The 19,559-nt window shown below is 35.1% G+C and overlaps 1 protein-coding gene across 1 annotated transcript in view; it reads right to left on the reverse strand.

Annotated features, from left to right (window-relative positions):
- Nucleotides 1–18,258, reverse strand: part of ARMH4 (armadillo like helical domain containing 4) — a 150,554-nt gene extending 132,296 nt beyond the window's left edge. The window contains exons 1-2 of the mRNA XM_051977735.1: nt 18,167–18,258; nt 470–1,880 (exon numbers count right to left, since the gene is read on the reverse strand). Coding sequence (XP_051833695.1) covers nt 470–1,823 — 1,354 coding nt within the window. The 5' untranslated portion in view covers nt 1,824–1,880; nt 18,167–18,258. The remainder of the gene's footprint in view (nt 1–469; nt 1,881–18,166) is intronic.
- Nucleotides 18,259–19,559: the final 1,301 nt, after the last annotated feature.

Consider the following 19,559-nt stretch of genomic DNA (forward strand, 5'->3'; position numbering starts at 1 on the left):
ATGTCAGGAAATTCAATGCTTTTAACTGGGTATAAAGTGAAATGCTACCCTGGAAAACACTGTTTATTGTAACCTTGTCTTGACATTGTAAACAAGCTGCATATGTGGAGTTATATTTAAGAATTTTTTAATTCTTAAAACAAAGTCCAAATTTGTGCTTTTGCGAATGTAGGGAACTTCTGGAACAGAAAATCCCCAGACTGATGATGCAGGTCAGCTATTCAGGAGCTATTTATGGCATTAGAAAATTCCCTGGAACCCTGAAAAGTAAGAGGACCCGACTTAAATTCAGACCACTATGTACTATGCCATATCACTTCTCAGTTTAATAATATTTTATGTCCATGTTTATTTCATTGATAAAATTTTTTAACTTTTATTTAATAAATTGTATGAATAATTGCTTTCAACTCTCATTTTTAAAAATAAAATCAGAGGCAAAATTGTGAGTCAAAAATGTGTTCCTTACCTGTTAGTGTATTTCCCATAGGGTAGTATGCCTCAGACTGAGAATCTGTGATGGGAACTGTAGTCACTGGAAAAAATAAGGCATCATATTCTCTACCATCTAGTTTAGGGTGTTTTATGTTTTGGAGTAGACTCATAGTTGTCACTTTAGTGTCTTCTTTAGGATTCATAAAGGGAAAGGAACTTTGATCAGTAAAGGCAACAGATTTTTCTTCTGCATGCACCATCACTGGAGATGCCCCCGTATGTGGTCTCCCTCTAACTTGTCCCAAAGAACCATCTGCAAAATCTGTCAAGAGTTCCCCTCCTTTCACATCATCATGGTCTGGCTGTAATATCTGAGGAGCTTTGGCTCCCACAGAAATAGTCCCTGCGTTGTTTCTGGGCTCTGAGACTCCCATTCGGCTTGCACTTGCTAATTTGGTATCATCCCAATCCTCATTTAGGGCAGAGACAGCTGGAATATCTGAAGCTGCCGTCGGAGTGTTGGTTGCCATTGCCATGCCTCCTGGCATGCTGTCAGTTTCTGACTCAATACTTGGTAAGTACTCTGAGTAGTCAAGCAGGTGTTCAGTCACGGTGGTCTGAGGTTGATGAGCTGTCAGTTGTGAAGGACTCTCTCTACTTGCAGTGAGCATCCCATTCCCAGTCTCTGTTACGGGACTTGTCACAGGAGAAGACACTGTTGTATGTTCAATGGTTATTTCCAAGTTTCCAGTCTGTGGGTTAGTAGTTAGCATTTCTTCAGTGTTCAACTGAGTTGTCATTGAATGTTCCAAATTCTCACCTGTCTTACTTCCTGTCTCCAAGAATTGATCACCCAGAAGCCTTGGAACCCCTTGTCCTGTTTCTATGGCTTTTTCAACAGTGGGCATGCTACTGGAACTACTAAAAAAATCAACTTTCACGTTACTATTTGGGGAGACTATTGTAGTAACAGCTGTGGTTAACCTACTTTCAGATAAGTCTTTATTGTGTTCACTAGGATTAAATCCTCCTTCATCTGAAGAAGCCATTGACTCAGTAGGGGTATACACATCAGTGCTCTGACCATATGTGAACACAGTGCTTACTCCAGTAAGCTGTGTTACTCCCCCAACAGTGAACCCCTTATTCAATGATGTTTCCGACAGTTCTGTTAAAATTATATTTGAATCTTCTATTAGTGCCATTTGAGCTGTTTGCTTTGAAGGTCTGGGTTTTTCAAGGTCATCTATATTCCATCTCTCAATTTGATCTTCAATGTGTTCTATCTCTCTCCTTCCCATTTTGGGGAAAGCCAGACATTGTGAGACAGAGAAAAGCAGGATGTTAAGAAGAGCCATGCAAATGTGAAGTTCTAGCAGTCTGCTCATAGTGGAAGAGAAATGTGCACATAAATTTGCAAAATTGGTGATTCCAATAATTGAATCCTGTAGAAAAATAAAACATTCAAACTGTCATTTTTTCTTCTGATATATCATTTTTTTTTAATTTTATTTTATTTAATAATAACTTTGTATTGACAGAATCCATGCCAGGGTAATCTTTTACAACATTATCCCTTGCACTCGCTTATGTTTCGTTTTTTCCCCTCCCTCCCTCCACCCACCCCCCCCCCAAGATGGCAAGCAGTCCTATACATGTTAAATATGTTGCAGTACTGATATATCATTTAAATTAAACCATAAATGAAGAAGTCTATAGCATGCTCAGGGGATAGTGTATAAGACAGTTATCTCCTTATTTCTGAGATGGTGATGACCCAGTTCATTTTTCCCTTTTGAATTTTTAAGCTAATTTAATTTTCTTAGGAAAAGGTACCAGGAAACAAAATTAGACAAAAAGGTAAAATCAGATATGTGCATATTCGGTATAAGTATATATCCCCAAGATTAATGTTGCCTAGAAATTAGGCCTACTCTGTAACATAATGATGCCAGGTCCTTGGCTGTAATCATATCCCTATTTATTCTTTCCAGTTTTGGATTTCTTAACTTTTGACTAAATTTATTCTTAAGACCAATCAAAATCAAACTTGTTTTCTGTCATTACTAAAAATTAAAATGATTTTAACAAGAAAATAAAAAAGAAAATATCAAGAATATCCATTTTAAGTTTCTTCTATTTTTAGATTTTTAGAAAATCAGATAAATCTACTATAATAATAATATTAGTCTAAACTAATATAACAATTTAAAGTTTCAAAGTGCTTTACATATGTTATCTCATTGGATCTCATAACTACACTTTGAAGTAGATACTGTATCATTATTCCTTTTTTCACATATAAGCAAAAAGAAATTCAGAGAACTTAAATTATTTGCCCAAAGTCATAAAGCACAGTAGAGGTAAAATGAATCACAGTTTTCTGACTTCAAGAGACTAGTGCTAACCCAACTGCACTTCATTACCACCATCTTTTCAGAAAGACATATGATCATTTCATATCATATAGAATAATTCTGATTTCAAAGTGGAATCAAACAAACTCATGATATGACTAAGAATTTTAGAAATTTAACCAAAAAAAACAGATTTGGTATTAAAGTGCTAAAACAATAAAGAGTTGTTGTTTTACTTTAATCTTTATCTATTACATAAAAGATAGAAAGAGGAAAAAATAATATCCCTGCCCTCACTGAGTTTACATTCTACTAGGAGAACAACATATACACATAAAAGTGTAAAGTAGACACAAAGTAATTTCAGGGGACAGGACAACTGGGGAAACTCAAGAAAGGCTTCTTCTGTCCTTGAGATGATTCTTGAAGAAAGTTAGGGATTCTAAGAAGAGGAGTGTGGAAAGAGAGCACAAGATATCATTCTAGGGGTGGAGGTAGAAGACAGACTTGCTCTGTGGAAAACAGAAAATAGGCAGTTTGGTGGGACATAAAAGTTGTAAAGCAAGATAGTGTGAAAATAATCTTAAAAAGATAAGCAAGAGGCTAATTGTCAAAGATCTTAAATTCTGAACTGAATTTTTATTTTAACCTAGGGGAGGCATAAATCATCAGGAGGTAACATGGTTAGACCTTGTATTTTAGTAGGCAAGAAAGAAATGGAACAAGCATTTAAGTGGCAACTTTATGCTAGAAATTGTGCTAAATGCTTTACAAATATAAACTCATTTGATTTTTAGGAATATAATTTTGGTACCTACATGGAAGATGAAGAAGAAGTGGGGAAGGAGAGAAGAGTAGAGGCAAAAAGATCTGGCTAAAGAATAAGATCTTCTAGTTAATTAAATTCTAAATATACTATACAAGTATAAATATTTAAATATAATTCTAATTAGTTAAAGTGTTACCATTTGAACATAATTGTCTCTATATTATATATACATATAACACTGTTTTAAAAGATAATTCAGCTTTATTTTATATAGCACTTTGCAGAGTGCTTTGCAAACATTATCTCATTTTATCCTCACAACAATCCCCAAACAGCAAGGGCTATTATTATTATTTCCATTTTACAGATGAGAAAACTGAATGAGAGGCTAAGTGACTTGCTTAAGCTTACACAATTAGTCTCAAAGACTCCAGTCTTCCTGACTTTAGATCCAGCATTCCATCACCCTGTCATATAGCTAGCTATTTCCAAGGACATCACTACTTCAACTTCAAAACCTAAAGAATCCACGACTTCATATATGTAGATTTTCCCATACTAGATGTAGTCTATTGCCTTTTCATGTCTTAGTAGATAATTTAGTAAGTTTCTGTGACCAAAATAAAATTCATAAACTTTTGGTGTTGAATTTCTCTGAACTTACCTATGCTGGTTCCCAGGTAGTGGATCATCAGACCTAAAACTGAAGGCTTTCTAGCTAATACAATATAAAAAGCAATGGATTTGGAGTAAAAGGACCTAGATTCAAATCTCACCTCTGACAAGTTCTAGCTGTTTGACCTCAAACTTTATGTCTTTTGGGACTTTCCCCATCTATAAAAATGAAGGGGTTGGACTATGGACACTAAGGTCCCTTCTAACCCCTCTTCTCTAACTTTTATAGACCTTGCCAGAGCTTATACTCTCCTAACATTGCCTTCTAAATCCTAGAATCCCTTTGACTGTATAATGAAACATTGGAATAGGATTTTAGTAAATTCCTGTAAGTCTGTTAAAAGAGCACTCTGCTCAATAAGTAGCCAAATAAGACGGTTAATATATTTTGTTAGTTATATGATATGCCTTTAATTTTAACTAAATCAAATGACACAAATATAGAGAAATTATATAATCATGCACATTGCTCAGTGAAATTGTCATATATACTTTTCTCTCTGTTGGAAGATTCAAATAAACTGCCTCTTTACATCTCCATATAGAAAAGCTGACATGTAAAATTATTATATATTAAGAGTTAACCTAGGGTGAAACATGTACTATGCCATCACATACCTGTCTGGTTTATTCTCAACCCATTCAGAAAATTGCCCACCTTGTATAAACACATATTTGCCTATTCAATTAAATCCCTTGGTGATTACCTCAGAAGATACTGAGCTATTTAGTTTGAAGCTATATTTTTAAAAGTCCAAAGCATAAAATAAAACCTGAAAATTTCAATCATCTAAATATTCTAGTTTGCATAGCATAAAAACACTCAGATGCATCCACACTTCTATATTTTTAGCATTCTTAAGTCAAACTTTAGACAATTGGAATGAATTTTTCACTTTCATCCATATGTTTTCACATCATGAAGAGGCACATTCAATTCCGCGTGAAAAAAAAACTGAAAGAAATAGATCATGAAGACAAAGATTTAAATGAATGCAAGACCTTTTCCTAAAATAAAAATTTCCTGCAAGCTTTCTAATGTTTCTCTAGCCATTTCTCTAAAGACCATAGGAAGTCCAGTGTTCCAGGGGGCCTTCCAAATTTCCTCCAAATACGAAAGAATACCAGTGAAACATTCAGATTATTATCTTATCTCACCATCTCATTACATAATCAACCCACCTCCTTTTGCTCCTGTATTTTCCCTGATGACACTGTTTCATTCAGTTTTTCTTCAAAGGTCCTTACTTTGTTATATGTTGCACCCAACTCACACCAACATATGCCTCTTCATTGTATTTTGTGGGACAATGAAAATTTTTAATTTATTGGAGACTGTAGTGTTCTTTGTTTCCTTACCATACAACACTGAAAGAATATTGATGTTAAAAAGATTATTCTAATTTTTGGGAGAAGCTTAAGGGCATTTGCAATTTCCTGAAGGTCATCTAACCAACTGCTCTCCTTTTTAATTATGTACACAATTTGTTGTGTTTGTAGTTGTTTGTTTTTTAATTTCATTATTGAAGAAAACCATAATATTAGGGAGATGATGCCATGATATTAAAGTGAATTGGATTTAAGTGAGAGAGGGCTATGCAAAGTCACCAGCCTCACTTTCTCCTCCAGAGCCATCAGAATCAGGATGATTGGAAATGGTCTTGGATGATTTCACAAGATATCTTGGGGTTTACAGGCTAAGAACCATGTCTTAAAACCAAATCATTCTGGCTCTCATTAATTGACCAACAAGAAATCCCAGGCCAAGCTCAACTTGGTTTGAGCCCTGATTGACTCAAAGAAAAAGTAAATAATAATTGTTTCTGTTTTGGCCAGAAACTCTAAAGATCTTCCCCTCCCCTGTTGATTTATGGGTTGAATTTTTTTTTTGGACTAGATAAAAGATGCCATTCTCTGCCTCATTTTTTAATCTATCCTTAATTGCTAATTGGGCACACAAACTGAGACCTGTTAAAGACTTTAGCTTAAAAAGTTAAAGTCCATCACTACTTCCTAGGCCATCTAGAATCACACACAATATACTGTCTTTTTGAACTAGCAGATAGTTAGACAAGCAGTACAAATTGCCCATCTAACTTTATAATCTGAGTAACAGTTAGTTATTCTGTTTTTTCTGTTAGTTATCCAGTTAGTTTTTTCTGGTGCAAATAAGTAGGGCAAATTTTTAGAGAGCTTACAAATAACTCCTAGAAGCATCTATAATAGTTAAGGGTTGAGGGCAAGCAGGAATACCAGTGCAACAAGCCAGGTGTTCTCAATTTTTTTTGGTCTAAAAACTCCTTTACACTCTTAAAAATGGTTGAGAACCTTAAAATGCTTCTGTTTACTTGAATGACAGCAACAAAAATTTACCATATTCAAAATTTAAAATGGTAATATTTAAAAACATTCATTTAATTTAAAAAAAACCTTACATATTCACATAAATACATTTTATGGAAAAAAACTTTATTTCCCCAAACAAAAACTAATAAAGGTATTGAGAAGAATATTAGTGTTTTACATACTTTTGCAAACTTCTTTAATGTCTAGCCTAATAAAAGACTATTGGATTCTCCTGTCTGTTTCTGATTTCAATATGTTGCAATATATTGTTTTTACTAAAGTATACAATTTGACAGATATGTAGCTGAAAAAAAGAGTAGCATTTTAATAAATAAATAATGTTTTAGTCTTTTTATTAATATAGTTTTGACCCCTTAAAAGATCATCAGGACCCCCAGGTCCTTTGAACAACACTGTTCGAACTACTATATTATTTACTAGGTTCAGGTGTTAGGCCAACTGCTCAGAATACAAATGCAAACAAAAAGAAATATATCCTCTGTTCTCAAAGAGTTTATATTCTAATACCAAAAATAATACACAAAAGAGAGCTAAAAAGTAGAGGAGAGAGGTATCCAAGCAAGGTATGATAGCAAGTCTGAGAGTCAGGGAATGAAGAATGGCTGGTACAGATTCATCTCCACAATGGAAATTTACAGAAGAGACTCACAATTGGGAGAAGAGTCTGCATGGCAGAGGGATGTTTTCAGGATGAGAAGGTCCTAGGCACTGGGGGGAAATTTCAGGCTAGAAAGTTGAACCATAGTGACAAAGTCTGGAAAAATCAGTACCACTGCCATGAAGAAGAGGGAAAATCAGCCTTGATTAAATTAGAATGATGTCATATACAGTCAGGAGCATCTGGAAGACTTCATCAATCACAGGAAATCTCTCTTTAATCTGAACTCTGCTGGATTTTCTCCATCACTGTGACAAACTTATGAAGTCCTTTACTAAGCCTATTTCCGGATTTTATGGCCTCATCTGATATTTATGATCAGAAGTTTGAACATGATTATTTCTATTATAGCTTTAAAGGAATCAGTTTTGATTATGTATGGGAAGCACTTTGTTAAAAGAGAATTTTAAGGGAGTATTTTGCTTAAGCAATAAGCATAGTGCAATCTTACGTTTTCTTTTTATTTTTCAGTCAATTGTGTGATAGTAAAGATATAGTCTACTGTGTAAAATCAAGTGCTAAGCCTATTTATTCACTACTAATATTCTTATCAAGAATGCCCATAAAAACAAAAGGTCAAGAATTTCAAGGGAATTAATGAAAAAAAATCAAATGAAGGTGGCCTAGCTGTACCAGATCTAAAATTATATTATAAAGCAGCAGTTACTAAAACCATCTGGTATTGGCTAAGAAATAGACTAGTTGATCAATGGAATAAGTTAGGTTCAAAGGACAAAACAGCCAATAACTTTAATAATATAGTGTTTGACAAACCCAAAGACACCAGTTTCTGGAATAAGAATGCATTATTTGACAAAAATTGCTGGGAAAATTGGAAATCAGTATGGCAGAAACTAGGCATTGACCCACACTTAACACCGTACACCAAGATAAGGTCAAAATGGGTTCATGATCTAGGCATAAAGAATGAGATGATAAATAAATTGGAAGAGCATAGGATAGTTTACCTGTCAGACCTGTGGAAGAGGGAGGAATTTATGACCAAAGAAGAACTAGAGATCACTATTGACCACAACATAGAAAATTTTGATTATATCAAACTGAAAAGTTTTTGTACAAACAAAACAAATGCAAACAAGATTAGAAGGGAAACAATAAACTGGGAAAACATTTTTACAATCAAAGGTTCTGATAAAGGCCTCATTTCCAAAATATATAGAGAACTGACCCTAATCTATAAGAAATCAAACCATTCTCCAATTGATAAATGGTCAAAGGATATGAACAGACAATTCTCAGACGAAGAAATTGAAACTATTTATAGACATATGAAAATATGCTCCAAATCATTATTAATCAGAGAAATGCAAATTAAGACAACTCTGAGATACCACTACACACCTGTCAGATTGGCTAGAATGACAGGGAAAGATAATGGGGAATGTTGGAGGGGATGTGGGAAAACAGGGACACTGATACATTGTTGGTGGAATTGTGAACACATCCAGCCATTCTGGAGAGCAATTTGGAACTATGCTCAAAAAGTTATCAAGCTGTGCATACCCTTTGATCCAGCAGTGTTTCTACTGGGCTTATACTCCAAAGAGATACTAAAGAAAGGAAAGGGACCTGTATATGCCAAAATGTTTGTGGCAGCCCTGTTTGTAGTGGCTAGAAGCTGGAAAATGAAAGGATGTCCATCAATTGGAGAATGGTTGAGTAAATTGTGGTATATGAACGTTATGGAACATTATTGTTCTGTAAGGAACGACCAGCAGGATGAATACAGAGAGGACTGGAGAGACTTACATGAACTGATGCTGAGTGAAATGAGCAGAACCAGGAGATCATTATATACCTCAACAATGATACTGTTTGAGGATGTATTCTGATGGAAGTGGATCTCTTTGATAAAGAGAGCCTTAATTGATCAAAGATGGGCAGAAGCAGCTACACCCAGAGAAAGAACACTGGAAATGAATATAAACTGCTTGCATTTTTGTTTTTCCTCCCGGATTATTTATACCTTCTGAATTCAATTCTCCCTGTGCAACAAGAAAACTGTTTGGTTCTGCACACATATATTGTATCTAGGATATACTGCAACCCATTCAACATGTAAAGGACTCTTGCCATCTGGGGGAAGGGGTGGAGGGAGGGAGGGGAAAAATCGGAACAGAAATGAATGCAAGGGATAATGCTGTAAAAAATTACCCTGGCATGCGTTCTATCAATAAAAAAATTATTAAAAAAAAAGAATGCCCATAAATTATTTTATTAAAATTTTATAGCTATAAGAAAGTAGTAATATAGGTCAGCAGTTGTCAATCTGATTATCATTTTTGGATATTTAATTAGGTCCAAGATTTTTTTCAGCTTCCTCTATAAGCATATGAGACTGGAGTTCATGCAATGAATTTACTGCCCCGATGGTGAAAAACATTTTATCTTTGGAGATCTTTTGTATTTCTCATCTATTTGTTGTCTTCCCTCCATTTTCATTCTTCTATGTCCATTAAAAGGCTAATCAATTATTTGATCTCTTCATACAGGTTTTGAATCTCTTCATACAGATTTTGACCTCCACTGTTTAAAAAGGAAATATTTCTTACAACATCATCATCCTTTTCTATAAAATTTTACAAAAGAGTTTATATTGTGAACTAATCTTGCCTTTGGCTATCATCTCTCTCCACCTGGAAAATACGTCATATGTTTGCTGACAAAGATACTTTTGGGACATTTTTTGTTTCTTTTATAGAAACTTATTAACATTAGTTAAAATTCTGCATGAAATTATCATAATCTATGCTTGTTATTTCTTCCATAATGAACAGAAACCCATGTTTAATTGCCAATATTTTAATTAATTCAGAATTGAGTTTTCAATTGCATACTCTATCTTTTTCTCATTTTTTTTCTTCCAGATTTCTATTTATTTTGATCTTTGTTCTAACAAGTCAGTGCTCTGCTTACACACAGACAGCTGATCAGGTATAGCTACCCATATTGGTAATGAGTCCTCTTCTGGGTATTAAATTATAGTCAATATCATACATTGTAACAATATTAAGTGCTCATTAAATTCAGCAATTTTTTTCTTGGTAAAAGTATCATGATATGTGGACATGAGGCTTTAATACAGTCGATCAGACTTCGGCTATTTCATTTTCTTATCCTGATCTATGTTTTCTAAGTATAAAAGTATATGTTGACTTGATTTGGAAGTGTACTTTATAGAAAATTTTTACCTCTTCATTCTTTGCAATAGATATCGAGGCATAACCATCAACTATTTTCATTGGGGCCTTTTTTGAAAATACTTTTCATGAGCAACGCAGCACAAAATGACCAAATTTTGCGTGAAATAATTTTTCTCATTGTGTTAGGGCTCAAAATAAAGCCAACTTTATCAATTTATTGATTTTCCTCTTCAGGAGGAATCTATGAACCATCCTTCCATTAAGTAAGAACTTCCTTCTTCTTGGTTTATCTATATAGCGATAATATCAATACTAACATGGTTTTAGTTCCACTAGTAAGCAGCATGCTCACTTATTGTCCAGTGGATAATATGAAGTGGATTCATGTTAACAGTACTAACATCTTAATTTAAATATAATCTAAAAGTTATGAAATCTCCTTTGCCCTCTTTTCTTCCATTCTTCCACTGTCACTACAGAAGTAGAAGAGGGCCTGCTCACAATTAAGGGCCATTTTGTATTTTTTTTTCCCTTGGCAAAGAGTTCGCTGCCAAACAGTGTACCTACTGGCAATGAATCTTGGAGAGCAGATTCAGTCTGTTGCTGAGATAACATTCAGTCTTTGCAATATGGTAAAAACTCCCAAAATCTGTGCTCTGCCAGCATATTTTTCAACCACCCTTCATCATATCTATATTATGATGAGATATTAAGGTAAAGACTTTCTGAAAAGACTGATTTAGGGATAAGAATCGTTCAAAGATAAATTAATTACAAAAGAAAAATAATATCTAAACTATAAATGAATAACCAAGTTACATAGCCTTAGTAAATAAAAACCTAGCGCATTTTTAAATCCCCAATTGTGTTTTTTCAAAGTTTTTTAAAATAAAAATGAAGGATCTGATGACAAACCAGCATATTACATTTTATGAATATGGTCTCTGTAAATTCTAGACACAACCAAATAAGAATAAGTCATGGATATATTTGCAGTGAGAGTTCCCTGAATACAAGGACTAGTAAATATAAACCTCATATTTTATTCTATGTATTTTTCTCTTTTTTAACAATAAATAGATAGCATTTATATGACACTTTAAGTAGGAGTGTACTGATAAATGTTTAATATCTATCCAGGAAGAAAATTTTACCCACAAAACACTTTTAAGTTTAATCTGTATTATTAACATTTTCTCCATAATTTTCTTAATTCTAGACAATCAACAAAACTCAAAGCTTTATTTGTAACACTCATCAATTTCTGAAGTGTAAATGCTCATAGTGAAAAGTTAGCAATTGTCTTTAGTTCTAGTTGTTCTCCAACATGGCCATGGTTTTAAAGTTTGAAGTTTTTCCTTTGGCTTACCTTTCATTCATTCAGTCTTTTAACAATATCCCTACAAATTAGGTTCCACTATTATCATTCTTTTATAGATGAGGAAACTGAGGCAGAGAGAAATTGTTACTTGCCCAGAGTCATATGGCTAGGAAGTATTTAAGAAATTAATTTAATTTAGTCTTTCTGACTTCAAATCCAGTACTCTGACCATTACACCACTTAGCTGCTTAAATTAATGGAACAGTTGCACCACTCAAAAAGCAAACAAACAAATTTACGGGTGGGGAAAATAAGTTAATCTAATCTTATGTTTTCACTATCTAAAAGATATTTCTACTTCGGTATTCTTATATCTCAAACACATTACATTTAAAATTGAATTCTTCATCTTTTCCCACTAGTTAATCTCTCTCCTAAATCTTCCATCTTTGTCACTGACATCCTATTCTCAGTGACACAGTTTTATAACATTAGAATCTTATTAAGAATCTCTTCTTCCTTCTCTTTTATCCCTATATCCAAACTTGCAAGAACTCACAGAAAATCATCAATCATTGATTACGCCTTCATAATATCACTTGGTATTGTCCCTTCATCTTTATTCTCATTGCTACCATCATAGTCCAGGCCCAAATCAATTCACTGGATCATTAAAGCTACCTTTTCATATAAATTCAACAAGCTGATTCATCTCTTGTCCATAGTTTTTCCTTGATACATTCATATTATATGTTCTTATCACTATGATAATTTTCATTACACCATTTTCTTGCTTTTTCCACTTTTCACAGTTCCAATTTTATCTTCACCATTCTCCAACTTAAACTATACAATCTAATAAAACTAACATTCCTTTCTCATGCTCATTCCAATATCCAGACCTTCACTCATTCCATCCCCTATAAAAATCTCATTACAGAGAGTCTTTCCTAATATTCTTAGTGACTTTCATCTGTTAAATTATTTGCTATTTATCCTGTATATAATTTGCTTTGTATACATTTGTTTACATGTTTTCTTTCTCATTGGATTGGGGTCTCCTTGAAAGTAGGAATTATCTTTTACCTATTTTTGAATCAGTGCTTAGCATGTGTCTGGCATAGAGTAGGCATTTTATAAATGTGGATTGGTTAGTTGCTGAAATGTCTCCTCTTTCTTCCCCAAACTTTCACATTTCAATATCCCACCCCTTTCAAGACTCATCTGAAGTTCCATTTCCTTACATTCTTCTCTAAATATTCTGGGCACACAGTGATTTGTTCCTTCTCCAACATATTTTAACCCTGATCTATGCCACTTTTGATCATGAATTTTATTTCATATTTACATGTCTCATTGTCCCAACAGCTACAGGTTCTAAGTAGATAGGTACTACCTCATATATCTTTGTCCCACCACAATGTCCAACAGAGTTTTAGATATACAGGGAAATAATAATTTGAGTTTGAACCAAATACAAATAATCTTTGCAGAATGTAAAAGAAGAGAAAGTATTTAGGGATTCATATATTTAGGATAATATTTCTAATAATAATTGCTTCATGGATTTCTCTAAGTCTAATTACATGCACAATATTTAGCTCATTATGATGACAAAAGGTTTTCTGAATTCATCATTCAACTGAAACTATTTTACCCAAGTAACCAAAAACCTCTCAATTGATTTTTTTTATCATTCACCCTTTTTTGACCTTTCTGCAGCATTTGATATTATTGATCATCTGTTCTCCCATATGCTCTCTTTTCCATGAGCTTTGATGACATTGGTCTCTCCTAGTTTTCCTTCTATCTGTCTGACTGAGGTTTTAGTCTCCTTTGTTGACTCTTTAACTATATCACTCCCATTGATCCTAGTATTTACCAAAGCTCTGTCTCAAGCCTTCTTTCCTTTTCTCTCCATACTATCTTACTTGATGATCTCATCAGCTCCCAAGAGTTTTGTTGTCATCTCTATGCAAATAACTCAGTTCTCTATGTCCTTATCACCACTGCCAATTAAATATTTTGAACCGTATATCCCATAGGAATCTCAAAAAAAAACATATTTCAAAACAAAATGTTTTTATTTTTCTCCCCAAAACCTACCCTCTTCCAAACTTTTCTATATTACTCAAAAGTATTATCATCTTCCCTGTAACTCAGGTTTATGTTAGTATCATCCTTTATTCTTCGTTTTAACATACCACAAATCTGTTCCAAAATATTGTCTTTCCACCTTCATAATATATCTAAGTCCCCTTTTCTCTACTCACACAGTCACGACTATAATTCAGGACATTATCATCCATTTCTGGACTGGATTATTACAATCGTCTTTTCCTTAAGCCTCTCCCATACTTTCCTACTCTGATCACACAACTGTCAAAAGTAATTTCCCTAAAGTATGGGTCTGATTATGTCACATCTCTTTTCAATATATTTCAGTAGTTCATTGATACCTCCAGGATAGAATTTAAAATACTTTCTTTGGAATTTAGAGGCCTTAAAAACCTATCTCCTTTCTACTTTTCTGGAATTCTTATACTTTATTCTCTTTCATATAACTAGAATCCAGCTCTAGGGCCCTTCTTGCTATTCTCACAAACAACACTATCTCTAAGTCTTTGTGTTAGCTTTACCACATAACTGGAATGTCCTTCCTCCTCATCTCTGCCTTCAATATTCAGCTCAAATGCTACTTTCTACTGAAAGCATTTTCCAATCCTTCCAACTTAGAGCTTTCCCCTCTAAGATCTGAGGGGTTTTTTTTTTACATATTTCTATGTATTTTATATACCTCCAGTTATTTACATATTGACTCTTCATTACAATATAGGTTCTTTGAAAGCAAGGACTGTTTTTGCTTTTGTTGTATTCCTAGCATATAACATAATACTTGTTCCATAGCAAGGACTTAAGAAATGATTATTAATTGATTGATGAATTATTGCCACTAGTACTCTGTTCAAATTCCACTCCAATATATCATAACATAAGGGATGGCTAAATAATGTGGTATGTAAAGATAATATTTTCCATCTTAATAAACAATGAATAAGAATAGGAAGATATGAACTGATAAAAAAGTAAAGTAAGCAGGATCATTACTATAATATAAATAGAAATTTTAAAAATAGAAACAATGCCAGATAATTATAATGTTCAACTTGAAGCTAAAATCAAAAATTTTAAAAGAGGAAAGAATGTACTTTCCATCCTTGTTTGCAGAGATTTAAAAGGCATAATAACACACTGAGTTAGGATCTGTTATTTTACCCATTTTATAGATGAGAAAACTGAGGCAGAGAGGTTGTGGCTTACTTGGATCACATAGCAAAGAAGTGTTTGAAACAAGATTCAAATCCAGATCATCCTGACTCCCAATCCTAAATTCTAGCCACTACAGATATGACATGTCTGTATTATCTGGTTTACTTAACCTGATGCATAATTTTATTTAACTGTTTTTTCCATTCTCTCTTTTTTAAAAATAAATTTTTTAATACATAGGATCCATCTCTTCAAAAGAGGGAGAGAAGAAATAAACTTGGAAAGGAAAGTGATATAAAAATAAAAGATCAAATATTATTTTAAAAGAAGTAACTGCTAGTAATAATAACTTTCCCATGTGTATTTGGTTTTAGTCTTTATTTTCTTTTTTACTTATTTTTAGAAATTGATCAGATACACTGCACATAATGTCAGAATTTTTTGGTATGTTACTTTTGCCAAACATTTTTTTCTCTTTGTTATGAGGGATTGCTCTCTGGAAAAGAAGAAGTTTGCTCTTGGGAATGTGCACAATATTAAAAATAAAAGATATCAATAAAAATGTATATGTTCTAAAAAGAAAGAAATAGATCAGATTTGTCAAAATGGCTTTTTCTGACCTCCTCAAAGTTTCAATTCTATCATAGGTGCATTGACTTATCATTGCTCCCAAGTTTCTTTCACAATTTCTCTTCACATTTTGTGTATATATGTGTTTGTATATGTGTGTGTTACATACATAAATTATTTATGAGATAAAAGAAGAATATTTTCCTCATTTGCATTTATCTCATCATTTTATCCAATGAATGTTTCTTCTTTAATATACATGTCAACATACTTCTTTCTATCAATCAAGTTCATTCTTATCTAATTAAATTTTTTAACCAAAAATCTGCCACTTCCAATATAACTCCTCAATGGCTCACCATACCTTATCACCATAAACCTGGCCATATGAATATAGTTTTATCTTCATTGTTCCCTCTGGCACCCTATGACATCTGCATCACTGGGCAAATTGACAATTGTCATTGTCCTGCTACATCCTTCCAAATTCATGCTCCAGTCATCTTCTATGTAATTTAAATAAGCTGGAAAGATGTATGAACTTTTCAAAGAACAATTCTCTGAACACTAAGGGAGGGAGGATGAGGAAAATTAAATACAAATTGTTACAGCAAAGAGGTGTTATTGATTGAGAAAGATCAAGGTTGGATGCTTTATTCACCATTTTTAAGAATTATATCTAAACTCTACATGCCAGACTTTCAGATATCTCCGTGGAACTTAGCAATGCAGGGCAGGAAGAGAACCTTCCCATAGCTATGAATTATCATCTCATCCCTAATTTAGTGATATGAAATTCTGGCTTTTACAGAAAGAAGTTTGCAACATCCATGACATCAGTCAAGAGATGCAGTACTATATCTTCCCTACCCACCCATCCTTCAATGATTCAGTGGATTTTCCATGCAAAGAAACTCATCTATGAAATTCTAGGTCTCACATGGCCTTGTTTTCCCTAATCTTAATTTTAAAAATCTTATTCATCAATGATACAGGTATTCTACTAATCTAACCTGCCATTTTCTCTGCCCAATATATGATTTTTTTAACCTCACTTGGCAAACTGAATGATTACCAGACTTTTTTTAAATCTTTATACATATATACTCCACTTTAAGCAAACCCAATATAGGTAATATAAATTAGGAAGGGTTTTTTTTTCATTTTACAAAGAAATTCACCCCAGGGTTCTTTTAAATAGCAAGGTTGCCTGGTTTATTTAACATAAAATCTGATGCAAAAACTGTCATTTTGCACACAACTTTTCAGGAATACATTTATTGCATAATGCAAAATACACTTATAACTGAAGTGGGGGAGGAAAGTCTTTAACATAAAGTTCCATATTTTTGATCCTCACTTTAAGTATATAATGAAATGAGATTTTGTTATTAGTTTTAACATGCAATAATTGCCCAGTGATGTGAGACCTCTTGCAACGACATCAGTAAAAATAAAATGTACAAAGAACGGAAGGAGAAATACAACTTATATTTTCTTGTTGGAAAAGTTTTCCATCTAAGCTCAAAAGGATTGTTTATTTGAGTTACCAGCTAAAACTTTCAACGATGAAAGTGCCCTTTAAATAAGTACTCTCCCTTTCTCCCACTCCCTTCAGCTCTGCACTGAAATTAGTTGCAGGAGCTGGGCACATCACCCAGTATGGATGACATCAACTTCCAGGTAGGCAAACATGGCAAAGCACATAAACTCTTGACACCAATCCCACATTTTCAACTCTGGCATCTTCCTTATCAGTCTCGTTTTCCTTCCTGACACCTGGCAGATTATAAGCATCATTGGTCAAAGTAAGGACAGGCTTGCGGCTAACGCACATATTGAGATGCTCTCTGAGAACTGGGACATTTAGCTTTTCTTACTTTGTCCACTTCTAACCCTTAGGCATTAAAAAAAAAAAATTAATGACCTTTTTAGTTACAAGCTGTGTGCAAAACAAAACCAAAAAAAAGAAAAAAAGACAGACATAAGTGACATTTCTGATCTCAACTGTTTCTTTTCACCAAAGTACAAGAAAAGATTTCCACCACCTAATATCCCCATTTGTTCCTGCTGATCTGCGGGGAATACTACTGGATGAATAGTGGCCATCTGATAGAAGCAAACACTTGTCTTGAACTTGTTCTTTGTTATATTAAGGGCTAAAAGGGGAGAGAAAGAAAGAAAAAAAAGGCAAACAAAAGCCAGGCTCGCCAGTTCCCCTAGCACAAAGGATCCTCCAGAGTGAAAGCAACGAGTCTGGCCTTTAACTGGGGAACGCCCGGGAATTCTCCGAGGCCTGCTGTCTACCTGGTTTGCTCCACCACTCCGAGTCATACATGCCAAGGGGGTGAAGGCATATCCTACTCCCAGGCCAACAGTCCTCAACCCCCGCAAAAACGGCACTTCTCCCAGAGAATCACCCGACGAGCCTCGAGCGGCCAGGAGCTGAATGGCCACTCAGTCACTCACCCCCCGGTTCTCCCAGCCACCACCCCTCACCCTAAGTATTAAATGGGGCGGGTTCTACTGCATGCAGGACCCGTACGCCCGAGGGGGCGGTGCCCCCGGCCCCTTCCTTACCTGAGCGTTGCGCCCTTTAGGGGGGCAGCGCGCAGAGGAAAGAAGCGGTGCCAAGGCTGCCAAGGCGAGGCATTCTATCTCGGCGCCTGCGGCGGTGGCGGCGGCGGCGGCGGCTTCTGCTGCTGCTAACGCGGGTGCTTACTCGGCTGCCTCCACCGCTAGGACATTGGGAGGAGGGCGTCTCGCTTGGTTGCTTATTCATAAGGCCTCCTTCTCGGCTAGGGATTGGGCTGGGGGGAAGATGGATCCGCCCCAGCTCCGCTGTGCCTACCGACGCAGACGGACAAACAAGACCATCCCAGCTCTCCGTTTTCTCAGCTTCCCCGGCTCCCACGCTCACCCCACCAAGACTTTCTCGCCTTCTCTCCACCTCATCACCACCGCCCCGGACTCGAGAACAGAGCGGTGACTAGACCGCTCCTGTATAGCCTTATCCTCGCCATCCCCTCTCTACAAGATCCATCAGTTTCAGGTAGCTTCCAGATCCTTTCTGCTACCCTCAGACTTCTGCAGAGTCTCCCTGGACACTCGCGATGGATTCTATTTACCTGCGGTGAAGAAAAACACCGTACTCGTAGGCAAGTCCGCAATTTCTCCGGTTTCCCCACCCCATCCCCCGGCGTAGGTCTTCAGGTCAATTGTTTTTTTTTTTTTCTTGCGGGTATTTTGTAGGCTGTTCTATCAAACATCTCCGCCGGCTCTAAAGTGATCCTGGGTATATTTATTCCCAAATGTTCTCACTTTCCTCCAAAGCCAGAAAAGAGTTGGAGTGGTGACATAACTTGGACCTCCTCAGAACCCAGTCTTACTAGATGTAGCTGATTGTGGGGTACTGAATTAAAACCAAAAAACAAGTGTCAGGAAACAATTTGAACGCTATGACCTGTTTCATCATATAGAAATGATTAACACAATAGAGTCTGCTCTCCCCATTATCTGGATGGGAAAACATGAGCTGTAATGCATTTATTTATAAAAACGCCCAAACATTTTCTTTTCTGTCCCTTCCTCCTGAAAGTTCATGAACAGATGGACTGGAGAAGCATCTCCCAGTGTTCTCTCTAAGAATCTTCTAACTATGTAAGTCTTTATAGGAAGGTCACTTTTTTATTTTGGGATCATCAGTAGTGGACTCCAAATTAAAATGGCATTGCTACATATAGTTCTAAACTCTATCAACAATCAATGAATACATTGGTGAATATGACAATGACTAAAGATAGACACTTTTCAGTTTGTATTAGTGCAGACCAGAGCTTCAGGGTATGTTTAAAGTACTATTGCGAAAATATTACTGGATACCAAATCACATCATTTCTGACTTCTTTATAAAACCATTTTCAGTCTTCCTGTTTTATATCTTACCACTGGACCCAGATGGCTCAAAAGGTAT

The sequence above is a fragment of the Antechinus flavipes genome, chromosome 2 (assembly GCF_016432865.1).
Source record: "Antechinus flavipes isolate AdamAnt ecotype Samford, QLD, Australia chromosome 2, AdamAnt_v2, whole genome shotgun sequence".
NCBI lineage: Eukaryota > Metazoa > Chordata > Mammalia > Dasyuromorphia > Dasyuridae > Antechinus > Antechinus flavipes.